This window comes from Centruroides sculpturatus, unplaced genomic scaffold (assembly GCF_000671375.1).
Source record: "Centruroides sculpturatus isolate CEXI.00-Female unplaced genomic scaffold, Cexi_2.0 scaffold267, whole genome shotgun sequence".
In the NCBI taxonomy this organism is placed as follows: Eukaryota; Metazoa; Arthropoda; class Arachnida; order Scorpiones; family Buthidae; genus Centruroides; species Centruroides sculpturatus.
In genome coordinates, this window is record NW_019384634.1 from 359,937 (window position 1) to 387,644 (window position 27,708).

The 27,708-nt window shown below is 36.8% G+C and overlaps 3 protein-coding genes across 5 annotated transcripts in view; all 3 read left to right on the top strand.

Annotated features, from left to right (window-relative positions):
- Positions 1-37: 37 nt before the first annotated feature.
- Positions 38-4,088, top strand: LOC111625843. Its single transcript, XM_023369087.1, has 2 exons — positions 38-1,776; positions 3,444-4,088. Exons 1-2 carry the CDS (start codon positions 1,762-1,764, stop codon positions 4,086-4,088), a joined length of 660 nt encoding a protein of 219 aa, XP_023224855.1. The 5' UTR covers positions 38-1,761.
- Positions 4,089-4,294: 206 nt separating this feature from the next.
- On the top strand, positions 4,295-12,209 carry LOC111625835. The gene is made up of 25 exons (XM_023369072.1): positions 4,295-4,432; positions 4,501-4,597; positions 4,672-4,780; positions 4,857-4,948; positions 5,020-5,304; positions 5,411-5,710; positions 5,796-6,049; positions 6,128-6,281; positions 6,373-6,984; positions 7,048-7,245; positions 7,306-7,356; positions 7,425-7,550; positions 7,618-7,748; positions 7,826-8,273; positions 8,393-9,192; positions 9,262-9,385; positions 9,531-9,671; positions 9,736-9,979; positions 10,048-10,391; positions 10,456-10,643; positions 10,715-10,823; positions 10,941-11,185; positions 11,255-11,523; positions 11,773-11,972; positions 12,044-12,209. Exons 1-25 carry the CDS (start codon positions 4,295-4,297, stop codon positions 12,175-12,177), a joined length of 5,793 nt encoding a protein of 1,930 aa, XP_023224840.1. The 3' UTR covers positions 12,178-12,209.
- A 1,511-nt stretch (positions 12,210-13,720) lies between these two features.
- LOC111625836 (rho GTPase-activating protein 7-like) overlaps positions 13,721-27,708 on the top strand; it is a 31,624-nt gene continuing 17,636 nt past the window's right edge. Inside the window, exons 1-6 of one of the 3 annotated variants that reach the window (XM_023369073.1) lie at positions 13,721-14,108; positions 17,452-17,558; positions 22,052-22,834; positions 22,919-23,073; positions 23,152-23,617; positions 24,716-24,752. In XM_023369073.1, coding sequence (XP_023224841.1) covers positions 14,042-14,108; positions 17,452-17,558; positions 22,052-22,834; positions 22,919-23,073; positions 23,152-23,617; positions 24,716-24,752 — 1,615 coding nt within the window. In that variant the 5' untranslated portion in view covers positions 13,721-14,041. Of the gene's footprint in view, positions 14,109-15,168; positions 16,681-17,451; positions 17,559-20,246; positions 20,385-22,051; positions 22,835-22,918; positions 23,074-23,151; positions 23,618-24,715; positions 24,753-27,708 lie in introns of those variants that run through there. The other 2 variants (XM_023369074.1, XM_023369075.1) reach the window with 2 other exon arrangements.

Sequence of the window (27,708 nt, forward strand, 5' to 3'; positions counted from 1 at the left end):
TCATATTTACCTTTACGTGATCGAAAATTTTAAAACGTAGTCCCCGATTGAATATTTTTGATCTCATTATCACAATTACGTAATCCATTACTTCCGTTTACAGGAGTAAATAATCTAACGAGAAATTAATTAGTTTTGTGTACAGAAATAATGGTGTTCTTAATTGAAGTCATCTCTATAATTAACTTTAATTAATTAATTTAAAAAATGGCGGAATTAAAGATTTGGACGATTTTTTTTTTCCTGGCATGCCACTTAAAAATTCCCAGCAGATAAGAGAGAGAGAGAATTCTTGTAAAGAGGCTTTTAGGAAGGAGAGAGAGAGAGAGAGAGATGGGAAGATCTCTCCATTAATTTACGTTTACGAGGGCAGAGTTTAATGAGACAATTAGTTCTAATAGCTATCCCGGGTAATCGAGGTCGAGCTTATTTTTGGGGCAGGAGGTGGCCCGAAAAGACCCAAAATGTGGGTGTAGCTGGCGCTTTTTTTTCGCCAACGTCCCGGCACTTTGAGTCACAGAGGCCCGGGTGCGGGTCGACGACACTCTCTCGATCACGTAGGAGACGACCATTACATCGGCTCTTAATGGGGAGAGGGCGTGTGTCGGGAGACGATAGGTGTCGGTCGCTACCGCTAATCGTCTCCACTCCCAAAATAGAGTTGACATAGATGGCCAGGGATACGCGTGACTCTTCTCGCCCCCCTAGCCAATGGTTTTAAAGAATCTTTTTCTTAAAAGGAAACTAAAATTGTGCGAGAGAGAGAGAGGAAGTGAATTGTTTTTTTTTTTTCCTTTTTTAGAAGTCGGATGTGATTAGTATTGGTTCCTTTTATCCTTTTATATAATGGAATGAATCAAACGATGATGGCTTTTATGTTATGTGATATAAATAAAAGATCAGTTATTCTGTATATAATATACTATCCTTACATAATGATTATACTGTGTTCGACTAAAAGATTAATTACATCTCTTATATGTGTTTTTGTTTCTTGTAGAACAAAAAAACCTGTAAAAGATGTCCAGATTTTCTGGATAATATGCAAAATAATAAGAATAGTGATTAGCTTTTGCGATAACGTTCGTATCTTAGCTTATTATCCCGTTTATTAATTGAGACTTTTATTATGTAAATTATAACTTTGTGAGAATGCTCTCAAAAGTAAGAAATGAAGAAAAGAAAAACGAGAGAACACACGCGACTCTTCATTCATCGAGATTGATATCAATCTATCCACATCCGTATTTTTTCGTATACGTCCACAATCGACAGAAGCTCCTCGTCACTCCGCTCTGATGTTGTAGATTCGACCATTTGCGGGGTAGAAGATATTAAAAGAAAAGGCCAACGTCCTCGTTTGTATCAATAAAAGACACCAGCGCTTGCTCCTAGATCCACCTTGATGGCGGAACTGGGTTGCTCGGGTTGCTGGCCCGAAGATAAAGTTTTCAGCGATCGTCTCGAACTTTACCCCTTTTTTTTAGTTCTGTCGTCGTAACGTCTACTTATCAAAGTACCGAACACCCCCCTACAGAGAGAACGACCTCTTCTATGTTATTTCCGCTTTTTCCCGTTCGGAATCCGAAACCATTCTTGATGTATAATTTCCGAACGTATGCGAATTAAATATTGCAGTGACATCAGTCGGTTCGTAGAAGTTGACCATACAGGGGGTTGGAACGTGTCCAAAAATAAACACCGTTTGCTCGATAGTCGCAGTCGACACCAACTAGGACGGCGGCAACCTCGACGAGGAACATGTTGAAGCGAAGAGTAAGAGACTTTTTTTGCTTTCTTACGGCTAATTTTTTATAGTTACATAGTTTTAATAAGGCATCAAACGAACTGGCAACACGTTAACAAAATTTAAACGACCGTCTGCGATTCTTATCGTGTTTCGAATGACATATTTCTTATCTAATAATAACCTTGAGATGCCAACCCAACTTTAGATTCGTTTGATAATGTTTGTTTTTTCCTCCGTCGAGAAAATTATTTCATCTTTATGTCCTTAATTTTTAAAATTGATCTCCTTATTAACTGATCGATTCTTAAATAACTAAAAAATAGGAAAAATTTGGTGCAAGAAGCTTCGAATTCCTACGAGAGAGATGCACCTGGATGGACATTTTTTTTTTTATATATAGACGAGGGAGATTATGACACTTTTGTATGGACCAGGGATTAAGTAGGATTACGAGAAGGACATTTTGAATTTGGCCTTGTCAACTTCGATTTGGTCACATTGAAGTGGCATTATCTGTTCGGGATATAAATGGGAAGAGGAGGGATAAAATGGGTCATTCAGCCGGGGTGACTGTCTTTTACATCAGACATAAAATTGTAATTATCGATAATTTTATAATTTACTATAAACGATGTCATACCGAGCTACAAATTATTAGTGGTTAGATTATCTTCGACAGATCTTTGACATTAGATTTTTATCAATTTATATATATAACATTTTATTGGTTATTCGATTTCAAATTTGAAAAAAAAAAAATCTATTCTGATTGGATGCATCTTTGAAAATTTAAAACTGTGGTATATTGTCTTCGATGTGTTAGAAAAACTGAACTTCCGTTTCCGGTTTTGAGTTGTTTTGACAATCAATAACCACTACGACTTGAAAGTAGTGTTTATATAATAATAGAAATTCCGTTTTTTTTAGTTATAAATGATTAAAACTAAATATACACTTTCAAAGTAACATCCAAAAGTCAATCGGTGTCCATTAGTCAAATTTGACTAATAAAAACAATGACTAATGTAAGGCCTGTATTAGTCAGAATTTGTATAACTTTTGAGTGGACGAAACTCTGATACTGAAATTTTGAATTCTTGACACGATGACACAAAAATACATTACGTGTTATTCGTCAAATGTTAAAGGTCACGCGATGATCTTTCACGCTCTTTATTGATAATAAATCATATTATAATGTCACAAAGGTAGAGAATTGATTTAAATTAAACATAATTGACGAGAGAATAGATCAAATGAGATTTGCATTTTACGAAACTTTATTATGAATTATTGCATTTTCTATAGATTAGTTTAATAAATTTGTTTTTAATCAGATAATTCCATTATAATATTAGAGAAGTATATAATTGAATTATAACTAGAAGATTGTCTGAGAAAATTTGAGTCTTAAACAGTAATGAAGGAATTAATTAAACAATTTAATTTCTGACGTCGTTTCCGTTATATTCAATAGTAGTGATGTCAGAAATTATGAACCGTTTTTAAAAGAAGTGACGTCGAAAATTAACATTCCGCTTTATCCTCTTAAATGATGTATCGGTTTTGAAACAATTACCCTTGGTTTTTTTTTATCCGCCGTAAAAATTTGAATTCACGTAAGAAAAATATTGAAATTTATACATATAATAAAATTTTAATAACTTAAATTACTAATAAATGATTATTTTAGGACGAGATCTGTAGAGCCTTCAACGACTTGCAGCGTTTTCAAGAAGAGGAACATGTGTGGATCATCCCGCGACCACCCAGTGGCGATTTTCATCTGTTGGTTACGTGGGCGGAAGACTTCGCACGTCTGGTCGACAGTACTCTTCCGGAAAGCGAAGATTTAATGGAATCAACCCTTCCTTACCGAAAATGTAAATACGCCCCCGAATGTCCACTTTTGAAACGTGTGAGGCCCAAGTCGATGGAGGTTGCCACCTCTTGTCCCTCTTGTATAGCAAACACCCAGAGGACGTACAGGCGTCAACTTTCCACTCCTCTAACGCGCGATGTAGAAATTCAAACTCAATGGACGGACGTTTGCGACGGACGATGGTTAACTTCTCTTACTAACGAAGACTTTAAGAAACTCTTCAAACAATCCAGCGTATGTTCTTTCGACAACTATGAAGATTCTTCAAATGACTACGTTCGTGAAGATTTTAAAGTTAGTGACAATCACGACGTATCCATTCAAGCGAAGTTAAGCGAGGAAGACATTTTCGCCTCCGAAATGAACTTCAAAAAGGAGATGACGTTCGATTCCTGTGACCTGGATTTACCATTCGAAGAGGACCAAGATTCCGAATCCGAAGAGATAGAAAGATGACCTGTAAAAGATGTCCAGATTTTCTGGATAATATGCAAAATAATAAGAATAGTGATTAGCTTTCGCGATAACGTTCGTATCTTAGCTTATTATCCCGTTTATTAATTGAGACTTTTATTATGTAAATTATAACTTTGTGAGAATGCTCTCAAAAGTAAGNCTATTGAAGAGGAGTATTCTAACGAATTTCTTTAATTTCAATAGGAATGTATAAACTATTTAACGTCACTCCGGCTGATGAAATCTGCGATAATCCTATACAAATAGAATTTCTCGACTTTGAAAATAGTACTTATTTTATTTGTTCTACTCGAGATTCTTTAATAATAGGAAAAATTAATGAGGTAAGTAATCATATTTTATTTTTTAAAATAATGATTTACTAATTACTAACACTTTTTTTTCTTCCCAGGGGATTGAAAAGCGACATCCTTTAGAAAATCTTGAAGACCCAAGATTCGCATGTTTAGAACAGAATGGCAACTTTTTGTTTTATATTGTCAGCAGAAGTAACTAATTCATTTTTTGAACTTTAGTCAAATTCCTTTGAAAAAAACTTAGAGTTTGTTGTTTTTTTTAATAGATATATGCAGATCTTTCAGCTATAACACCAAAACTAGAGAGATCGAAAACGATGAGGAATACTATGTTAAGGAAAATAAATATGCTAGTGCTGTAGCTATGTGGAAAACGTACTCTTATTTCTTATCTTCCTAAATGTTTTTAACCTTTTTTTAAAAAAAAAAATACTTTTTTTTTCATCAATAGAGAATCTGGTAATTACGGATCTGCGGTGGCTAATTATGCAGGCGAGAACAGCCTTAGTTTTAAAAGTGTAACAAACTTCTTCACTTGGAAAAGTACGTTCCCTCTTTCCCTCTTAAAAACAGACTACATTTCTAAAAATAACAAATCTTTGTCGAAATTTTAGGAAATTACTTTGATAGAGATCCTTACAATGTCACTTCTTACGACGTCAGCGATCTGGAGGTCTTTCGTATCCATAGCAGTCTATTTTTAGCTATAGCCAATTACAGAATTGCCGAAAATCGTTATCGTGTTGATTCCGAGATCTACAAATTCAACATCCATACTGAAAAATGGGAAAGTCGACAGAAAATAGAGACGACGGCGGCAAAAGACTTCGAATTCTTCACATTTGGAGAGGGTGATCATAGAGAATTCTTTTTAGCTGTAGCTAGTGAATTAGTTTATGGTTAGTCAATGATTTTATTTTCTAATGTAAAAAAAAATGTTTTTCCATTTAATATTTTTAAGGGAATTATACTTAGAATTCAGATATATTTATTTTTTTTTTTCAGTTAAAGGTCAAAAAAATTATAAAACGGACTCCATAATCTATAAATTTGTGAAGAGGAAATTCGTTCCTTTTCAGTGCATCGAGACTGTACGCGCCAGACATCTATCTTCGTTTAAAGGCTTAAAAGGCGAATTTCTTTTGGCTATAGCTACAATGGAAAGTATAAGCCTGTATCAATATAACGGATGGAAGTTTGTTAAAACTCTATCCTTTCAATACTCCCATGGGGAGTTGAATAATGGCATTTCTCATCTCTCTCTTCATACCCTAATATATCCAGACAAGTTACAACCTACTTTAAGTATGATTTTTTTTTTCATTTATTTACTTAAAAGAATTCGCGATGAGAAAAAAATAAGTGTGCTTTTTTTCCCATTTATTTTTAGGTTTAGCTAATATTCGTGGTGGTGGGAAGACATTCTCGTTGTGGTTTCGACACGAAAACCATATAAAAAGATGGTACGAAGAGAATTTAAAACGATGTAACGAAATGAAAGAAATTGCTTATAGTAAAAAAGTGGAATACGTGTTAAATAAATTTAAGCACGTTTATTTAGTCGATCAGGATGAACCGATAATTCTAAATAAAAACGTGACGTTAGAAAGTGAAATGGCAGCTACCACAGTCGTAACACAAACAGTAATAATCTCCTCCCCTTTGCTAAAACTTTTTATGATGGAAAAAGAAGCAAAACTTAATTTGAATGTTCATTTTCAGATAATCGAAAGATCAACTAATAAAATGATAACGGGACTCAAAAAAGATATAATAGATATAAAAGAGAGACTTCAAAGGATAAGTCATAAATTGGCTGATCTTCAAGATAACTTGAAGAAAATTTTGCTACTAAATGAGAAACAAACCGTAACAGGTTAGTTTGTAGACAGTTTGCTTTCTTATATATATATATATATAAATACCAAGAAGTTAATTTTTTCGTTTTTTTATTCTGAATTTTTAAGGTCATTACAAATTCAAACAGTTGTCCTTAGAAAGTCGCAATGGTAACGTTGATAAGATCCAAACTACTTTCATGAATGGTGAAGATGTGAGAAGATTGTCTTCGGATATCATCTTAACAAATGACAAACAAGAAGTGGATCGCCTAGAAGTGGATAAGATTATAGTAGAAAGCGACTTGCACGCTGATAAGATCAACAATCTTTCTCCCAATCAACTTGTTACCAAAAACGGCGAACATTTGATAGCATCTCCGAAAACTTTCACCTCTATCGAAACTAAAGATCTAATTGTTGGAGGGAAGATTAATGGATTAACTATAGATAAAGACTCAGTTTTACTAACTGAAAAGCATCAAGTAATTAACCAATTCGTGACTTTCGAGAGTATTACAGTAGAGGAATTGTTAATCCACGGTTTACTTAATGGAATAAATTTAAACAACTTGTACTCAGAAATAGTTCTAGAAGAAGAAAACTACGATATTTACGGTGTGAAAGAGATAGAGGTGGTAGAAGTCGAAGACATATCCATCGAAGAGTACTTCAATAATGAAAATTTTGACGAACTATGGAGTCATATTTTATGGAAAGACACTGATCAGGATATATATGGTATGTCGCATATGCTTTTCTTTTAGGGGAGAAAACCTTAAGAATTTTATTTATTTCTTACAGCTCCTTACAAATTTGAGATTATGCAAATCAATGAAACAGTTAAAGCCGAGAAAACGGTAAATGGGATCATGATTCCCGGACCAGATGTAATATTCATTGACGAAGATATAGTTATAGAAAGCAAACAGATCTTTCAAAGTTCTTGTTTTATAAAGGAATTGGAAGTTAATTCTATCAATGGCATTCAAAGAAGCGCAGGTAACTTTTTGAAAGGGGAAATGGCATTATTTTAATAACTAATCCTTGTGATTTCTTCAGATGGGAAACAGTTGAATATATTGTTGAAATCTGAAGAACAAAGAGTAAAGGGTATGTGTGACTTTATTTTCTTTTTCCTCCACAACTTTCCTCGTTTTTATTGTTGCATATTTCAACAGAATTAAGGACTTTCAACAAGATCAAGTTTGAGAGTAACAGAAACGTCGTCATAGGAACAATTAACGGAATTGATTTAGTGGCGTTTTATGAGGAACTTTCGAAGTTTAGAGAAATGCAAATTAATGGTAAAATTGTTAAACGTTTTGTGTATAAATTCACATATTATATTCATTAATTTATTTATTTTTAAAGTGATATTGAAGGATGGTTCGAAACTTGCATATTCTACCTATTTCAAACTTGAAAAAATAGCCACAGAAGCATTAAAACTCAATACTACTCGGATGCCTTCAATTAAATTCATCTTCAAGCAGCTAACTTTTGTAAGATGTTCATGAACAAATTCTCCTACTCCTAATTTTCTTTCTGTACTTTTTTTTAACCGTGTTTTATTTTCCAGGTAAATAACTTTACTTGCAATACCATTAACGGTTTGGACTGTTATCGAGATTTCGTCTTTAACGAAGGCCATCAGCTTGTCCACGGCAAGAAAACGTTCGAATTTATAGAATTTGGACAAAACGTAATCGTCGGAGGTTTGTTAAACGATGTCAACGTCTCTGATTTCCATTACGTTTTGAAGACTCACGGGAACCAAACCTTCTCTGTCTCGAAGATAACCTTCAACAATCTTAACGTAGAAAATCAGTTGATCGTCCATAATGCAATCAACGGAATTCCTGTAGAAGAAATTGTACTCCTGTCAGAGGACTCTGAAATCACCGGAAATAAAATATTTGAATTGATAGAAGCCGAAACTTTACACATAGATAATATGAATTCTTCTTCTAAATTCTTAAATGGTTTAGATATTGTTAACCTCCTGGAAACTTCCTTAACACGTTCAGGTAATTTTTATTCTCCCTTAGGTTTCTACCAAACTTCTTAATTCCAGAACTTGTTTGTTTGCATTTTTTCTTACTTGCACATTTTCCTCAATAATCCCAGAATTTTATTCTATTTTAAGGTCACCAGTTTATCACAGGAACTAAAACATTTTTAGAAAAATTGGTAATTATCGAAGGAGGAAACTTAGAAACGGATTTATTTAATGGTCTGGACATCAGCGAAATTTGGAAAGACACTCTTCTGATCGACGAATATAATCAAACCGTAACGGGAAAGAAGACTTTCATTCAAAAAACAATATTCGAAAGCGTTAAGTTAGTAGGATCTATCGATAGAACTACTCACTTCGATATTGGGAATTGGTTGCTTCAAGGCGATCAGACGATCAACGGATCTCTCATCTTTCTAAAGGACTTGTATATAGTAAAAGAAAACATAGATATGAAAGTGGAAGGATTTTTTAATGGCATAAATATCCAAACATTCGAACAGGAGATTATCAATGTAGAAGAGACTACTTCTACGAGCTCTTACCTTCATTTTCTGTACGTTGAAACAGAAGATTGCTCAGTTAATACCATTAACGGAATAGAATTCAAAGATTTGGTTGATAGAAACGAAGAAAAAGTCATAATATCGGCTAGGAAAAATTTTGTCAAATATTTTTCGACAACGGATCTCTACGTTTCTAGCTTTATAAATGGAGTCGACATCGAAGAACTTTATACCACTACCGTCATGACAGATGACGATCGAAATTTTGTTACTTTGAGAGTTGAGGGAAAAGTGTTCTTTAAATCAGACATTCGGGTGGAGGGAAATATAAATTCTAGTTATTTAGTACCTAATGCCACAACTGATCCCAAGATGATATACAAGTATACAAGCGTTTATATCGAAAATCTTTTCTTAGAGGACGTAAGTATAGGCTATACACGCAAACAAAGACTTTAACAGGAAAGGTAATGTGTGTTACTTTTTATATAGAATCTGTATGTCAGAGGCTCGTTATGTGGAATGAATATCGAAGAACTTAGCAAGACTTACTTCAGTCGTACTAAGGATCAAACTGTAACTGGAGTCTATATTTTTGAAGATAATGTCTCGATTGGTAAGTAATAATCATCGTTCTTTAATAGTACGTGATATCGAATTTAAGTATTTTCACTCTTGCTAATTTCTTCAGCAATATCTTCTCACCTTTTTTGTTTAAAGTGTTAGAAAAAAACTTTAAATTTGTAACCTGAAATTTTCAGAGAATCTGACAATCGAAAGTTTACTTGTTGAAGGATTAATCAACGAGGTAAACATGACTTATATCAACGAAAATGGACTGAGAACTTCAGGGAATTGGACTTTAACTAAATCTTTTACGATAGAAGACTTAATAATTAAAGGTAATTTTTTTATAGGTTTGGTGTATAATTATATACTAACCTTTTTTTGTTTTTGTTTTTGCAGGAGAAGTAACGTTATATGGTTACCTCAACGAATATGATATGATGGACTTTGCAATAAAATCCAGAAACAATCATTTCGATAATCTGATCATATTCGAAAATGACGTAGAAGTAACTAATTCTTTTCTAATTACGGGCACAATTCAAGGTATAAATGTAACAGAATGGTTAGAATCTATGTTGCAATATAGAACTATAAACACCTCGAGAAGAATATTTACAGAGTTATCGATAGATAATATCAGGTAAATAGAACCTACTTTTTTTAATTTGAGTTTTTTTTTTATTGATTAAAATACTTTTTATTTTACAGAATTCACGGCCTTCTGAATAACGTGAATTTGTCAAGTGTGTTGTTAATTTCGCCAAACCAGAATATTTCTTCGACTAAAATCATAAGTAACACTCGTGTAAATGAGTTAGAAATTTATTCTATAAACGGCATTCCATTTAATTACTTCCTCCAACTGGCATTGAATAATACAAAGATGATGATAATCGACGAGTCGGTATTCGAAAGAGAGATGGAAGTTTTCGATCTCGTGGTACATCGAACTATAAACGATATAAATGTAACAGATTGGACAATTACTGATGTTAGTTATCACATAGAAACGGTAGAAGAGACTATAATCGACTTTTGCAGAATCGTACACAGTACGTACTTCTTAAATTTTCTCGCTTCTTTGTTTTATTTGTTAATAAAATATAAATTTTTCAGGTCCAACACTGCTGTTAACTTACTACGAAAAAGTTAAGGATTTCTATCATCATCGCACGCAACTTTTACTGCACGCTACAGTCAAAGACGATCATTTGTTAGTGTTATTAACTTCACTTCGTCATTCTAATCATTCTACTATCATCACTTACTGGTTCAAACAGGGATTATTTCACAAAACTAACGAGGTTTTTTTTAAATTTTTTTAATTGCCATTTATTCTCTCCTTTTTTGTTTTTACTAATTCTAAAACTTCCAGATTATCCCGGTTTGTGATGGTACAGATATGGAAACTTTCACGTACAAAGGAAAAACTTTCCTGGTGACAACCAATACGAATGCATCTGAATGTTTCCTCCCTTATAAAGGTTCTTAATTTTTCGTGATCTTGGCTTGAATTAATTTCGTACTTTATAAATATATATAAATTACTCAATGCCGGAGCATTCTCTTAAAAACAATTTTTTTAATATTATCTCGTTCAGCTGCACAAATATTCATTTGGAAGGAATTGCAGAGTCTATTCTTCCCTTTCCAACAATTACCAATATATTCAGCCGTTGACGTAGAAGTCTTCCACATTGGACGGTCTGTGTGTCTAGCTTTTTCGGAGTCTCTACCACGTGGTAGTCACATTTCTTCTGATTCGAGAGTAGAGATCTACTGCATGAATGATCTCTCCCACAAATTCGGATTTGTACAAAGTCTTAATGCATCAATATCTCATCAGGTAGGCTTGTATATACTATTCTTTTTTTAATAACAACGTTCATTACTATTACTTCTTCCTTTTTTTCAGGTCGACGTCATTTCTTTCGAAAATTTAACATATTTGGCGGTTGCTAAATGGCACAATATCGATTACGACTGTCGAGACGATGGCGTGGATCTATATCTGTGGCACGGAGAACGGAAGTTTCTTCTTTCTCAAACCCTACCCTCAGTTTATGCAAAGTGCGTCTTGTTCTTGCCTATCTTATCCGTTAAAGAGAGGCATCGCCTGTTTCTGGTGGTGGGCGAGAACGGAAGCCCCTACACAGACCGTATCGAGCCTTTAACAATATACAGGTAAAGGTCATCTCTACGCACGAACGGAACACATTAACTCTTTCTATACACAGTAATAAAGTAATTTTGGAGCTAGATCGCTATCGCGCCATCGCCCACTTCTATTCCTTATTTAAATCGCGAATTTTCCACTAACGCCCGTTGCGCTAGTAGCAATAGATAATGTGGGATGACGGGGTGGAGCGCGATAGTGAGTAACCTTTTTTTTGTGAACAATGTCCAAATTTAGTGCGTTTTTCTCCTTACTAGATACGATCGCCAGCTGCAAACGTTCTCCAGTTATCAAAAAATCGCTCTTAGGACACCTGTGGTGGCTCTTGCTGCTCTTACTCTTCCTTCTCACGATTCGTTACTCTTCATCTTAGTCGATAGCCGAACTAAAAACTTGCTGGTGTATAGATACGCCGAAGCTTCCGCATTCGTTTTACAAGATTCATTACATGTTGAAGGTGGGTACGACTTTTTTTTTACTTTAAACTGAAACTAGAAAGGATTAAATTTTTTATTCTTTTTCTCGTAGGTGCCAAGAGTTTGAGTGTGTTCCAAGATGGTCTCACTCATTACCTTCTGCTAGCAAGACGTCCTATCTATAATTCCAAGGATAAGACTGGAATTGTTCTAAAATCGACACTGAAAGGAAAATTACCTCCTTAAAATACTCTTTAATAAACATGTTTATTACTTAATTCTAGGTGTTTTTTTACCTTTTTGAAAGTTATTTCCGACTCACGCAACTTCATTTGTGTAAAACGTGCGATTTATCCTTGAAGGAAAAAAAAGACTACAATAAATTGCATTAGTTATTTCGCAACTGTCTCGAACAAGCAAATGTTTCATGTTCGTTGGAGCGTGTTTTAGTGATTCCTGTAATTGTTAGGTACAATATAGCACGAGATTATTTTTTACTGTGATACGTCATGTTAAAACACGAAATAACTTAGTAGTTTGCGACTTACTGATAAATTAACTATAAGCAAATCAGAAATTAATATATTTAGAAATAATTTAATTAGAACCATTGTGGTTTTAACACGTTTGCAAGTGGAGAGATAAGCCTAATCTAAACAACAGCGACTTCTGGTGCGTTTTGAATCTCTTAAACACGGCGATCTTTTTCTCGTCAGAGTTCATCTTTTGAAGTGTGGCGGTTCCGATAATTAGTAGGTAGGCAACAAACAAATTTCTTTCTACAAAATCCTTTTTCTGATACTTCAGCAACGTTGACACGCGTCGACCTTTTCGGAGCTATAATTTAGAAGGGCCGCCTTACAGAACGTGTTTGCGAGGTCGCGGTCGAGTTAAGTGGCCGTAATGTTGGCCATATCTGTCCATCTTCTTGACGTTTCTCTCATTTATTTGCTGCTAAACGACGTTTTTCCCCCCTCTGTTATACTAGTAAATAGCTGGCGGTGGTATCGGTCTTAGCTATTTCCGCATAATTAGCTAGAGATTTTCAATGCCCAGGCGTCTAAACGTGTAAAATATGAAGTTTCTGGTGGGGGAGAATACGAAAACTACGTTTTTTTTTCCTCACGTTTTAATGACTAATCAATCTTCTAGCGTGAGTAATTGCTGGGTTGGCCGAAATTCCTCTGTTCGGATGGATCCTGACGTTTTCTTAGTATCAGTACTAAAATAAACTCGCGACTAGGCTCGATTTAGTGCACATTAATGTTTAAAATTTTTTACACTTTGACAAACACGCACTTAAAGACGGAAGTTCCTTGTTTTTCAAATGTCCTTGCAGCCGAATGATTAATTGGCAGCAGGATAAATTTCCCGAGAAATTTACTTTTCACTTCTAATAGCAATAACTCTCTGCCCAAAAAAAAAAAAAAAAAATTTTCTCGTATCGCTCGCTATCGACCCAGTTGTTTATCCGAAAGCGATTTTGTAATTTCTTATCTCGAGGAAGATTCCTGCAGTACTTAAAGCAGATAAGAGCGGGAAAAAAATGGAATTTGACCCATTGGCACGTACTAAACTTATTCACGGATCATAGCAGAGTTTATTTTCTTAGCGATTGACAAGAAATACATATATATAATGTCTGAAAGTAAAGTCGATGACACGCAAATGGTTTAAAGGTCGGATATTCGATACCCTACAAATATTAAATAATACTCGGGAGCAGACTTTGAAACATCGACTATATCGTTCCGCCATTTTTTTTTTTATTTTTTAAAACTAATCTTAAGTTGGAAAGTTGCTCTAATCTCAGAACCATAAATTTCATGTTGCTCGGGCGCGAGGTGCTCCAACGCCTCGAAAATCGCGCTCTCGTGATATTTGCTTTAAAAAAATCGCCCCACGCTTCCGTTTTAAAGGGAGAGAGAGAGAGAGAGAGATGACGTATTTACGAGCCGAAACTTCTTCGTAAGTTGCCAGTTCGATTCATAAAATACGTACGACGTGCTGCCGCAATGCACCGACATTGATTGGACGCCACAAGAACCGGTCGCTACCACTTTCTCCGAAGGGATGTAACGTGTCTCCGTCTACGATAACCACACGGACCATGTGCAACGATGGGACGCCAGTAGGATTGCCTATGTCGTTAATTCCAGGATATCCCGAGAGTCGGGGTAAGTCCCTTCTTAGCAATTTATCACCTACGTCGACTCCGCCACACACTGCGAGAGTCGCAATGTCGTCCTTTACCGTGGCGATTTTATATTATACATCCGGCACCCCAAGCTGGCGACTCGACTTTGGTGCGATCGACCTCCCCGAAGTTAGTAGCTCCATAAAACTCGTACGACTTCCGGTATAACTATACAAAATTTTTTAAAGTTCGATAAACCCTGATCGATATTTTTAAATAGGTCATTTACGACAATTCCTCCCACCTCTCTGGATTCGTAATAAACACCGTAAAAAATTCTCTAACCTTCGAAAAATCATCTCGAACCCATCAGATTGCACGATAAGATGAAATTAAGAATTGAACCATCCTCGCTAAGTCGCTAAAAATCACTCTTAACCTTTAGAAAAATCGCTTTAAAACCTCGCCGCGATCATTCTAAAAAATATTTTGAGCATCGCCAGAGCAGTTGCGACTCTTCCAAAATTGCTTCGTCCTCTAAAAACGCTTTGATCCTGCGCGAATCGCTTTACCTTTCTAGTTTCTACGTGGCAAACGCAGAAAATACGTATCTGTAGTGTATTGTGGTTAACTACAATCGGCCTTAGATGCGTTAAGGGAAATTTAGATAACGAAAGTGTTACGATCTAAAAAGAAAAGTAAAAAAAACCAGGACATAAGCACATACACGTAACAACGTCGCTGGAAACTTGTCAACGTAACTAGTACAGCCGGTATTGCATGATTTTGAGACTGGGAGAAAGTCTCTTGACTGGAAATAAACGAAGAAAAATTCGATTAGTGTGCGGGTACGTGCCAGTGTGGAAGAAAACAAGGTGACGAAGCATTCTCGGACCGTTGTTGTAGGTTAGCCTTGAAGCCACAGAGTGCGCGAACTTTGTACGCGCGCAACACATATAGAGACTGTACATGCGTGCGAGAATAGAAACGAAAGATTTAGAGAGCGAGTCCTACTTTTAACGTATTATTATTATGATGCGAGCAAAAAAATGGCGATGTCAAGGACGCTATTGTGTGTTACTTGCGTGTCTGTGAGTTTCCTCGCTAGCGATTAACAGTATAGGGGTAGTGGAAAATCGAATTAACGCCACGCCCGTTTATAGCGCTGAAGAGTTTATTTAAAAAAAAATATCGATACAGTTCGTTCGGTCTTCCTATCTTGGCCTTTGACCCTGTTTTCTGCGACGGGAACGAGATTATTAGGTCCCTAAAGTGGCGGAGTCACGTGATTCGCGTCTTTCCGATACGAACGCCGCCTCGGGACGTGCGATGACATCGAAGGCTGGATTTTTCTTTGGCCCGGGGACGAGTATCGTCTTTACATTAAGTCAATGAAGTAAACGTTATCCGTCCGGACGTCAAATAAACGTCGAGTGGTTGACAACTTTATAGCCGCTCCCGTTCTCTTGTGCAAACATTTCTTCATTAGCCGCTCCTATTTGGCATCGAAAGGGCAGAGATGCCGCCTCCTCCTTCGCGTTATTGTTACGTGATTTATGTCAATTGGAAATGCAATTGTTCCTCCGCGTGACGACAATATTGAATCAAACTCTAAGTCGCCTCTAGGTGGAGCAGCGTGGGTGGGAGTGGCAAGGATGACGTGTTTAACACGTGTGACAGATGTTTCGTAGCGGACAATGCGTCTACGCGTGTAACGACGCCTGTGGACGCGTTTAACCGAATCCGCCGTTAACCATATACATACAGGTGTTACGTTTCTTTCACTCGTTACATACGTTAAGGAACGGAAACAACCTTGAACCATTGGTTTATAATTTCGTGTCTAGTCAACCAACGTTGTTGTAGTTTAAACCGCACAATTTATATAAACAATAGATAATCGAGTGTACGCATATTGTTACATATCGAATGATCTGCGTGCTGTTTGCGGATCCGTTAAGGTAGAGACTTCTACAAATGTTACTGCCAGATGTATACGATTACTACAGTCTTGTATAACACTGTAACATTACAAAGATAGGGTGAAGACGGAAGTAACGATCCGTAATTCGGATGGTGACATCTCTCTTTAATTACTGAACATTCTTCCGAGTAAAGATCGTCAGAAACCTATTGTAGAATTTAAAAAAGCGGTAAACAGAACTGTTCCAGTCGAATGTAACAGAATAATGGAATTGTAATCCATAGAGCGTAACTGTGTTACACCTACAGAAGGAATTCAAAAATGCCGAAATGGGGTAGTCGGTCTTGTATAGCAGAAGAAATCAAACCAGTTTTTAGACATAGAGGGCTGACAGTTTTTTTGGAGTGGAGCGGGGGATGGGATGTTCCCTGCAGGGCGCATAATTCAGGGTGCAGGAGTTCGGTCTAAAAGTGTCCACCCCCTTTAAATGCGGGTGTCTCAGGGCGAAAGTGGCCTCTTCGTAGCTCCCGAATTAATGTAGCGAAACGATTTATGCAACCGACGAGCGTCGAATGACCAATGGGATTATCGGCTGATAAGGCTTCAAAGAAGTAGAAGGCAGGAAGTTAACGAGCGAGAGGCGTGCGAAACATCCTTCCCTCTATCTGTCCTTGCGCACCAGCTAATGGTAAGCAGATTTTCACTACTCCGTAGTCGTATTCATGTGGGTTGTTAAAGATTCTATCGAGAGCGGAACGAACAAATCTGTGTTCATTTTTAGGGCGTTGGTGGCAAGTGGGTTAGCTCTTCTGTTACGTTTAAGTATGGAATACGGGCAAATACAGGAGTGAACGGTTTTGTAGAGGTTACGATTTGAACAACACCAACTTTATAAGGATAAATAGGTGGATAAGAAGAGAATGTTTGCATAAAGTAACGACTTTTTTATGCGGTGTCGATTGAGTTAAATCAGTCGAGCGCGACTTCCACGATAAAAAACAAATAAAACCTTCTAAGATAGGCCTTTTATAAAGGTAAGTAGTGCGTGAAACATTCTAGTGCAAACATTAGATGAGTTCTTTAGGGAATGTCTTGTTTTTAAGCGGGTTAAATCGAAACGTTTATAGTTAACAAGCTCTGTTAAAGTGGAGAAAATCAGTTTAGGTTCGATTGGAGCGTAATCTCTTTTTTCCCACTGCTTATTTTTTTCCTTCGCGTGATAATAGCGTTTAAACTAGAACAGTAGAAAGTTTTGACATCCGGCGGATAACCTCAATAGACCAATCGCGTAATCGGGGGTAGTAGACAGCGTGACGACATCACGCGTGACCGAACCGATAAAACTGTCGAGGGCTCGTTACGGTTTCGCTTTTCTATCTAGTTAATTGTATTAACGGTTTAAAAATTCCCCCAACATCCTACCGTAATTTAATAAATAAATAATAATTTCTATTTATAGTTGATAAATATGGCTGGGACGTGATATCTTATTCCTCCAAGATGGAAGGTTCTCACTGCAGGACCGATGCTTATAGAGAGATCGAGAAGTATTTGGAGAGAGCTCAGGTAAGAGAAAAAAAACTTTATACATATATTTTTTGTCCTAGTTTATTATCCCAGATTCTCCAGCACAAAGGTATCGCACCTGGGAATTCTCCAGGGCCAGCTTTTGTATCGGGCGAAGAATTTTGTCGGTAGAAAGCCACCCTTAAGCGGATGGACCGAGTGTAAAAAAACCATTGGATGTAATCGCGGCGGAGGAAAAAAAAAAGAGAAAAGACGAGAAATGTCGTCTAGTTCACAAAAATCCGACCCCAGATAACACACAGCTATCAATTAGCGGCGTATCCGGAACCTTGATCTTTCGTTCAACACTCGGCGCTATTAAAAATACACTCGCTATTCAAGAGTTGACTCTCATCCAATCCTAGAATTTATAGAGTTAAACATGTTTTCAATAAAGTTTTTTAATACTAGGAAGACATTTTATCCTTCACAAACTTGCAGCAAAGTTATTATTATTAACATTCGATATTTTAAAATATGTCATATTATTAGATTATGTAATTCTGAAATTCTAAACAATGATTTTATTTAAGTAACAAAATATTTATTTAATTTGAATATTTAAAAAAAATAAATAACGATATTTTAAACTTTTAAAACACGCGATTGGTCACTTTTTTTGAATTTTTAAAATACTGACCTCCGATTGGTTTATATTTCGTCTTGTTGATATATGGCTGTGTGTGGAATCTAATGACCTGTATTTGATGTATTTTTAATAGAAACAAAATTTCGGCTTTAGATTTAAAGAACTCTAATTCGTTCCAAAATTTATTTGAAAGAAGCAGTAATACAACAGAAGAGTGAATATTTATTTAAAAATTTAAAATAATAATAAAAAATGCCATTTAATCGAATAAAACTTTCTAAAATATTTAAATTAAGAAATATAAAATTTAGGAAATAATAATAATAATATTTATTTCTTAATCACATTAATCAGGTTGCATATTTTGAATTCTTAAAACGTGAAAAAAAACACGTTACGCAACCAATAAACGATCGGCATTTTAAAAATAAATTTTAAAAACCAACCAATCACAAGTGAGTGTTTCATATTTACCTTTACGTGATCGAAAATTTTAAAACGTAGTCCCCGATTGAATATTTTTGATCTCATTATCACAATTACGTAATCCATTACTTCCGTTTACAGGAGTAAATAATCTAACGAGAAATTAATTAGTTTTGTGTACAGAAATAATGGTGTTCTTAATTGAAGTCATCTCTATAATTAACTTTAATTAATTAATTTAAAAAATGGCGGAATTAAAGATTTGGACGATTTTTTTTTTCTTGGCATGCCACTTAAAAATTCCCAGCAGATAAGAGAGAGAGAGAATTCTTGTAAAGAGGCTTTTAGGAAGGAGAGAGAGAGAGAGAGATGGGAAGATCTCTCCATTAATTTACGTTTACGAGGGCAGAGTTTAATGAGACAATTAGTTCTAATAGCTATCCCGGGTAATCGAGGTCGAGCTTATTTTTGGGGCAGGAGGTGGCCCGAAAAGACCCAAAATGTGGGTGTAGCTGGCGCTTTTTTTTCGCCAACGTCCCGGCACTTTGAGTCACAGAGGCCCGGGTGCGGGTCGACGACACTCTCTCGATCACGTAGGAGACGACCATTACATCGGCTCTTAATGGGGAGAGGGCGTGTGTCGGGAGACGATAGGTGTCGGTCGCTACCGCTAATCGTCTCCACTCCCAAAATAGAGTTGACATAGATGGCCAGGGATACGCGTGACTCTTCTCGCCCCCCTAGCCAATGGTTTTAAAGAATCTTTTTCTTAAAAGGAAACTAAAATTGTGCGAGAGAGAGAGAGGAAGTGAATTGTTTTTTTTTTTCCTTTTTTAGAAGTCGGATGTGATTAGTATTGGTTCCTTTTATCCTTTTATATAATGGAATGAATCAAACGATGATGGCTTTTATGTTATGTGATATAAATAAAAGATCAGTTATTCTGTATATAATATACTATCCTTACATAATGATTATACTGTGTTCGACTAAAAGATTAATTACATCTCTTATATGTGTTTTTGTTTCTTGTAGAACAAAAAAACCTGTAAAAGATGTCCAGATTTTCTGGATAATATGCAAAATAATAAGAATAGTGATTAGCTTTCGCGATAACGTTCGTATCTTAGCTTATTATCCCGTTTATTAATTGAGACTTTTATTATGTAAATTATAACTTTGTGAGAATGCTCTCAAAAGTAAGAAATGAAGAAAAGAAAAACGAGAGAACACACGCGACTCTTCATTCATCGAGATTGATATCAATCTATCCACATCCGTATTTTTTCGTATACGTCCACAATCGACAGAAGCTCCTCGTCACTCCGCTCTGGTGTTGTAGATTCGACCATTTGCGGGGTAGAAGATATTAAAAGAAAAGGCCAACGTCCTCGTTTGTATCAATAAAAGACACCAGCGCTTGCTCCTAGATCCACCTTGATGGCGGAACTGGGTTGCTCGGGTTGCTGGCCCGAAGATAAAGTTTTCAGCGATCGTCTCGAACTTTACCCCTTTTTTTTAGTTCTGTCGTCGTAACGTCTACTTATCAAAGTACCGAACACCCCCCTACAGAGAGAACGACCTCTTCTATGTTATTTCCGCTTTTTCCCGTTCGGAATCCGAAACCATTCTTGATGTATAATTTCCGAACGTATGCGAATTAAATATTGCAGTGACATCAGTCGGTTCGTAGAAGTTGACCATACAGGGGGTTGGAACGTGTCCAAAAATAAACACCGTTTGCTCGATAGTCGCAGTCGACACCAACTAGGACGGCGGCAACCTCGACGAGGAACATGTTGAAGCGAAGAGTAAGAGACTTTTTTTGCTTTCTTACGGCTAATTTTTTATAGTTACATAGTTTTAATAAGGCATCAAACGAACTGGCAACACGTTAACAAAATTTAAACGACCGTCTGCGATTCTTATCGTGTTTCGAATGACATATTTCTTATCTAATAATAACCTTGAGATGCCAACCCAACTTTAGATTCGTTTGATAATGTTTGTTTTTTCCTCCGTCGAGAAAATTATTTCATCTTTATGTCCTTAATTTTTAAAATTGATCTCCTTATTAACTGATCGATTCTTAAATAACTAAAAAATAGGAAAAATTTGGTGCAAGAAGCTTCGAATTCCTACGAGAGAGATGCACCTGGATGGACATTTTTTTTTTTATATATAGACGAGGGAGATTATGACACTTTTGTATGGACCAGGGATTAAGTAGGATTACGAGAAGGACATTTTGAATTTGGCCTTGTCAACTTCGATTTGGTCACATTGAAGTGGCATTATCTGTTCGGGATATAAATGGGAAGAGGAGGGATAAAATGGGTCATTCAGCCGGGGTGACTGTCTTTTACATCAGACATAAAATTGTAATTATCGATAATTTTATAATTTACTATAAACGATGTCATACCGAGCTACAAATTATTAGTGGTTAGATTATCTTCGACAGATCTTTGACATTAGATTTTTATCAATTTATATATATAACATTTTATTGGTTATTCGATTTCAAATTTGAAAAAAAAAAAATCTATTCTGATTGGATGCATCTTTGAAAATTTAAAACTGTGGTATATTGTCTTCGATGTGTTAGAAAAACTGAACTTCCGTTTCCGGTTTTGAGTTGTTTTGACAATCAATAACCACTACGACTTGAAAGTAGTGTTTATATAATAATAGAAATTCCGTTTTTTTTAGTTATAAATGATTAAAACTAAATATACACTTTCAAAGTAACATCCAAAAGTCAATCGGTGTCCATTAGTCAAATTTGACTAATAAAAACAATGACTAATGTAAGGCCTGTATTAGTCAGAATTTGTATAACTTTTGAGTGGACGAAACTCTGATACTGAAATTTTGAATTCTTGACACGATGACACAAAAATACATTACGTGTTATTCGTCAAATGTTAAAGGTCACGCGATGATCTTTCACGCTCTTTATTGGTAATAAATCATATTATAATGTCACAAAGGTAGAGAATTGATTTAAATTAAACATAATTGACGAGAGAATAGATCAAATGAGATTTGCATTTTACGAAACTTTATTATGAATTATTGCATTTTCTATAGATTAGTTTAATAAATTTGTTTTTAATCAGATAATTCCATTATAATATTAGAGAAGTATATAATTGAATTATAACTAGAAGATTGTCTGAGAAAATTTGAGTCTTAAACAGTAATGAAGGAATTAATTAAACAATTTAATTTCTGACGTCGTTTCCGTTATATTCAATAGTAGTGATGTCAGAAATTATGAACCGTTTTTAAAAGAAGTGACGTCGAAAATTAACATTCCGCTTTATCCTCTTAAATGATGTATCGGTTTTGAAACAATTACCCTTGGTTTTTTTTTATCCGCCGTAAAAATTTGAATTCACGTAAGAAAAATATTGAAATTTATACATATAATAAAATTTTAATAACTTAAATTACTAATAAATGATTATTTTAGGACGAGATCTGTAGAGCCTTCAACGACTTGCAGCGTTTTCAAGAAGAGGAACATGTGTGGATCATCCCGCGACCACCCAGTGGCGATTTTCATCTGTTGGTTACGTGGGCGGAAGACTTCGCACGTCTGGTCGACAGTACTCTTCCGGAAAGCGAAGATTTAATGGAATCAACCCTTCCTTACCGAAAATGTAAATACGCCCCCGAATGTCCACTTTTGAAACGTGTGAGGCCCAAGTCGATGGAGGTTGCCACCTCTTGTCCCTCTTGTATAGCAAACACCCAGAGGACGTACAGGCGTCAACTTTCCACTCCTCTAACGCGCGATGTAGAAATTCAAACTCAATGGACGGACGTTTGCGACGGACGATGGTTAACTTCTCTTACTAACGAAGACTTTAAGAAACTCTTCAAACAATCCAGCATATATTCTTTCGACAACTATGAAGATTCTTCAAATGACTACGTTCGTGAAGATTTTAAAGTTAGTGACAATCGCGACGTATCCATTCAAGCGAAGTTAAGCGAGGAAGACATTTTCGCCTCCGAAATGAACTTCAAAAAGGAAATGACGTTCGATTCCTGTGACCTGGATTTACCATTCGAAGAGGACCAAGATTCCGAATCCGAAGAGATAGAAAGATGCAAGTCTGAAGAAAATCTCGCTAGATCGGAAATTCAGACGTGTAAGGAACAATACAGTTCGTCACTTCCTAAAGAATTCACTAGGAAACCACCAATCAGAGACGTTCTTCCGAATCGCTCGGCATCATTTTCTAAAGTGGTATATGGGTGTTCCTTTCTTGACATATTTTTTCGTGACGCGATCGATTTTACCTTTCCTAAAATTGTTTTAAATGTCTTTCAGAGTCACACGGAACTTCGCGATTTCATGAAGAAGGTGGAAAGCAGCGCTTACAGGCCTCCGACTCCCGAAAATAAAGAAGTAGAAACTGAAGACGTTACGGCGATCGTAATGCGTAAAGATGCTGTCACTCAAACAACGCCTCAGCTGTCTAGAAAGTGAATAAACCGTTCATTTTTGCTTCTTTAAATTAATAAATAGGGTTTTTTTTTTAAACCGATACATTTATTTGTTAGTTCTAGTTTCACTTGGGTTACGGAATGCGACTGTAGTGATCTGGATTCCATCTCTGAGCACAGTCAATTGTCTTTCTCCTGTTCCACCACCACCACTTCCGACATTGGTGAACAGGAAACCACTTCATCGCCTTTTTCTTCGGAATCTTCGGTTCTTATCAGTAACAGGCGCAGCAGCAGCAGCAGCTTGTCTTTATCGTCGGCAACGTCGCTAAAATCCGATTTTAGCGTGCTGCCGGATGATACGCGTGAAGTGGAGGTCACGTGGCAGAAGAAGGATGCCAAAACTACATTTATTTCCCCTCTTAACGCCAATCAGGGCGATATAACGCCGGATAGCGGGGTGGAAACTATCGTGGTAACTCCGGATCTCATCGTTAAGTCGTCTTCCGTTCCTACGTTGCAGCGCCATCTTTCGTCCAGCGGCGAAAGCACTCCTTCCGGAAATGTAGACGTAGACGATTCGGTAAGTTCAAACAATTTTTTTTAAAAATTATTATTAAATTAAAATTAAAAAAAAAGAAATTAGACGAGTTTTTAAATTATAAAATATCACAGAATATTAATGTTTGATGGATAAACAATTAAACATGCGCTGTTTGGCATGGCGGCTATTAATGTCGCGTGGCCACGCTTCGTTCGACAGTAATAATTCGTAATATTACGAACCAAATCCTCATTTTATTAACAGTTCCAATTATTCAAAATTTAGTTATTTAAAAAAGAAATGGCAATACAAATTAGCCATAAAATCATAAATATCGTCTGTCAAAACAGATACTAAATACAATAATTTTCTTGTTTTCATTGAAATATAAATAAGTATAATCATTAAAAACGTTTATAATATCCGCTACGGTGTTAAAAAAAATTATATTTCAGCTTTGTATTAGTAAAACGCGAACAAGCGACGAAGCGACTAATCGCGTCGTCGCTCGCGAAAACGTTAATTTTTGTGCTTGATTTATATCGATATTTACGTCACAACCGGTTTTTTTTACTCTTCTGAGACAGTAAATCTATTAATTTATAAAAATTTAATTAAATTATTCATAAACAGTAAAAATAATCATTGAGCAAGCGTGTAGCATGGCGTGCATACTAAATATATATCATCGTCATCGATCGATATGTGCGACTCCGCATTCGTATTTTCCTTTAACAATAACGTTTCTGAAAATAAATTTTAATGCGACGTGACGCACGCGCCGACGGTATTAAAAACGATGTCGAATTTTTGAAATAATTACAAATTATATTTAACAATAAATTGTTTTAAAAGTCGACAATAGATGGCGCGGTTAACGGTAAGAGGGCCGTTCCGGTAAAGAATAGGTTCGGGATTAATTTAAATATAATAAATGGGTCGTGTCCGACTTGTTAGCGCGTACGTAAACAATATTATCCTACATCGTGAGAATTAGTTCCTTTGCGTGTCTTCTTTCATTACTATAAAAAAAAAAACAAAAACAACAATTATCGCTCACCTTCGGAATAATAATCGTCAAATTTCTAATTTTTTTCCTTCTCTACGTTATTTAATTTACTATTTTTCTCGTTACAGATATGTTTCGTCTCGATTAATCACTCGAAATTTACAGGTGAGTTACGTTCCTATATACATTTTTGTTTTTTAAATTACAAAACGTGGTATGTTATTGGTCGACGGAGATGACGTCGCCCGTCGACCTTGTCGTAAAACGCGACATCGAAATGTAGGCTAATCATCGCTTTTGGTGGAAACGGGGTCGAGTTTTCCGATTCGGCCACGGGCAGGGACCTTAATCGAGTGGATAGAACGCGGCACCTTATTGTTTATCAATTCCCTCGCCGTAAAGGAGTTTACGAGTCTCTCCCCTGCCAGTCACGTGATCCACGATCTCCCCGGGCCAAATGTCACGATTGCCGGAAGGGACGGTTCGTTAACCCAGCGCCATTCACGAAGATCTAGTTAACCTCTTCCTCCCCTTAACCCCTTTTTTTGAACTCGATCTCCTTTTATCGTTCCCGAACGTGGATTTCGGGTATCGTCCTTGTCATGTTACCGCTAATATCTACAAACTGGCAATAAACTGCGGTGTAATAAAATTTAATATCGAAATTACACAATACGAAGATGGTGTTATACATACCAGGCTTTGAAATCGTACAATACTTAATTAAATACAGTCACATGTTTTAAATACAACTTAGTTACTTATTATCACGGCTTAAAGGTATTGTAATATATTTATGATTAGTGTCCATTTTACCTTTTGTGTTTACGACTCATCTTATGACTGGAAACAATGTCCGGCGGTCATATCTTAGTCATAGTACCACTTAAGACTCAACCACTAAATGAAGGATAAAGATGACTCAAGACACTTGTACCATACAATGTCTAGTGTTTGTGGTGCAAGAATATAGCCGATGAGATACAATTATAACACGCGAACAAAGATAAAAACCAGTAAATGTAGTGTGAACACAACATGAGTCGTATATTTTAATACAAAGCAAAATCCTGAACAGTAATGTGACATGACAGGAGGTAAGATACGAACTACTAAACGCCATATGACTTATCTTTATGCGGCAGTTTTAAAAAATGCAACCGCTTTTTATGTATATTAGATGCCGGCCATTTTTCTATTGTGCGGACATCTTTATAAAAATAAATTGGATTCTGCAACTCGCTTTTTCGTTTTATGTAGTATTTTATCGAATCAGCCTTTGGTTAATGGCGGGAGAGTTGACTCAGCTGTTGCATTCTCTAGAAGAATCCAGAAAGGAAAATAACCCGACTTAAAATCGAACCAGTCGTCACGGTAACGGATTCCGCCTCGATTTTTAAGGCATACGAGCGTATTGGAGAAGTGTCACGCGTCGTCTTGGTTTAAGGTCATTGTTACGCCCGTCTGGAGAGAGGGAGCGCGTCGAGCGACTCGATGACATTTACGAAACGGGTCGATCAATGGGGGTCATTATCATTCAAATGGGTACAGAAATTGCATTTTACGGTATTCGAATCGGGAAGAGGAATCGGTTGTGATCGATAGACGTGCTGTATACTCTCTCTTCGCCCACTCGACCGTTCACGTCACGATGTCTGAAGCGTGACAATGGAAATTTTAACACTTGGAGTGGCCACTTGTGTCCGGCCCGACGGCATTTGTTTGTTTAACAGGCGCCCGTTCTTCGGGTTGAAGTGGTGTCGGGTCAAGTAGAAAAGTCTCGTTTTTCCTCGCTGCCCGCCATTGGTTACTAATTAACGCAGGTGTCAGAACGTTTCGCTCTCTCTGCGCCTCTTTCCAGAACAGAATCGAGAAGGGGTGCACTGCGTAGCGGCCGACAATTCAAACACGCGTTTCTTTGTGAGATACGAGTGACGTCAGGAGCGTCACACCTGTTACGGAGAAGAGGCGGGAGCCCGCGCCGGCTAGCAACCAGTCACGGCTCGTTTCTCCTACTCTTAGCATCGAGACTCGCCAGCCTCAGTCACTTCTCCAGTTCCGGCTACACGCGTGATGTTGATGAGCCGCACGTGCCTGCCATGTATCCAGAATCGGGTAAAGTAAACCGAACGTTTGTCAGGAGCTTCAGCGAGAGGCTGAGTGGAAAGGGAGCGATTTATCTGAGAAGGGATCGATGGTGGAAACCCAGAGACTCTCATCTTCCAGGTTAGTGATCCTTCGAGAATTTACTCTGTTTCTTAAACGATCTCCACCCCGTCCTTAACAAAAGTAGGTCACGATCGTTCGTAGACGTCTTTCCAAGGTAAAGTTTTCGTTCTAAAATTCACTCCGTTACGCGAAATCCCGTCGTCACGTGACCGCGCGCTCGTCCTTGACGCCAATTAAATCAAATGGATTTTTATAGTGGCACCGACCAAGACACCGAATCGACACCAAACGCGCTTTCGTCACCGAAGAGGCATTAAAAAATCTCTCCGACACCAATATTAACGCACTTAAACGGATTTTCCTTTAGTCTAATTATCCCGATCTCGATGATCCTTCGAAAACAGATTAAGATGTCTCTTTTGGATCCTAATCCGGATTAAGGCCGGGGATAAGATAAATTAACCTTGGCAGTTTAAAACCTCCCATCGACATTAATTAGCAATCAAACTGGAAACGTCTCTAGCCATTCTCGAGGAGGGTGCGAAGCGATGACGTCAGGAAATCTTGAGAGGTTTCCGGTCGAATTATCGTTACTCTCTACAGAAGCGGTGGGGGGAAAGGAAGAGAAGCGCGCGAGGAACACACGCACTCCACTCGTTTTAGGTGTAGCGCTATCTCTTCCACTGTAGTTTTATCAACCGCGTGTCGCAACACTCGTAGCATTGTCTATTAAGGCGCGATGCTCCGGCTAAACTACAGAAGAAAAAAAAAAGATTCAGAAGAAGCGACTCGGGTCAAGGTCACTCTTCCAGCGAATCCAAGTGTTTTGGGACTAATCTATTATATGTTAGTGGGAAATTTGTTTACTTTTCGTCAAGGTTAATTAATGCCTAGAGGTAGTGTGACTATTAAGTGATAAGAGCCGTATACTAGGGGTAGGAAGAAGGTCTGG

What these genes read in the sequence shown, in the direction of transcription:
- LOC111625835 (XM_023369072.1), top strand. Translation starts at nt 4,295, where the DNA reads ATGTATAAACTATTTAACGTCACTCCGGCTGATGAAATCTGCGATAAT. An exon ending in CAAGTTACAACCTACTTTAA is followed by an intron (nt 5,711 to 5,795) that starts GTATGATTTTTT and finishes ATTTATTTTTAG; the next exon opens with GTTTAGCTAATATTCGTGGT. An exon ending in AGAAGACTTAATAATTAAAG is followed by an intron (nt 9,672 to 9,735) that starts GTAATTTTTTTA and finishes TTGTTTTTGCAG; the next exon opens with GAGAAGTAACGTTATATGGT.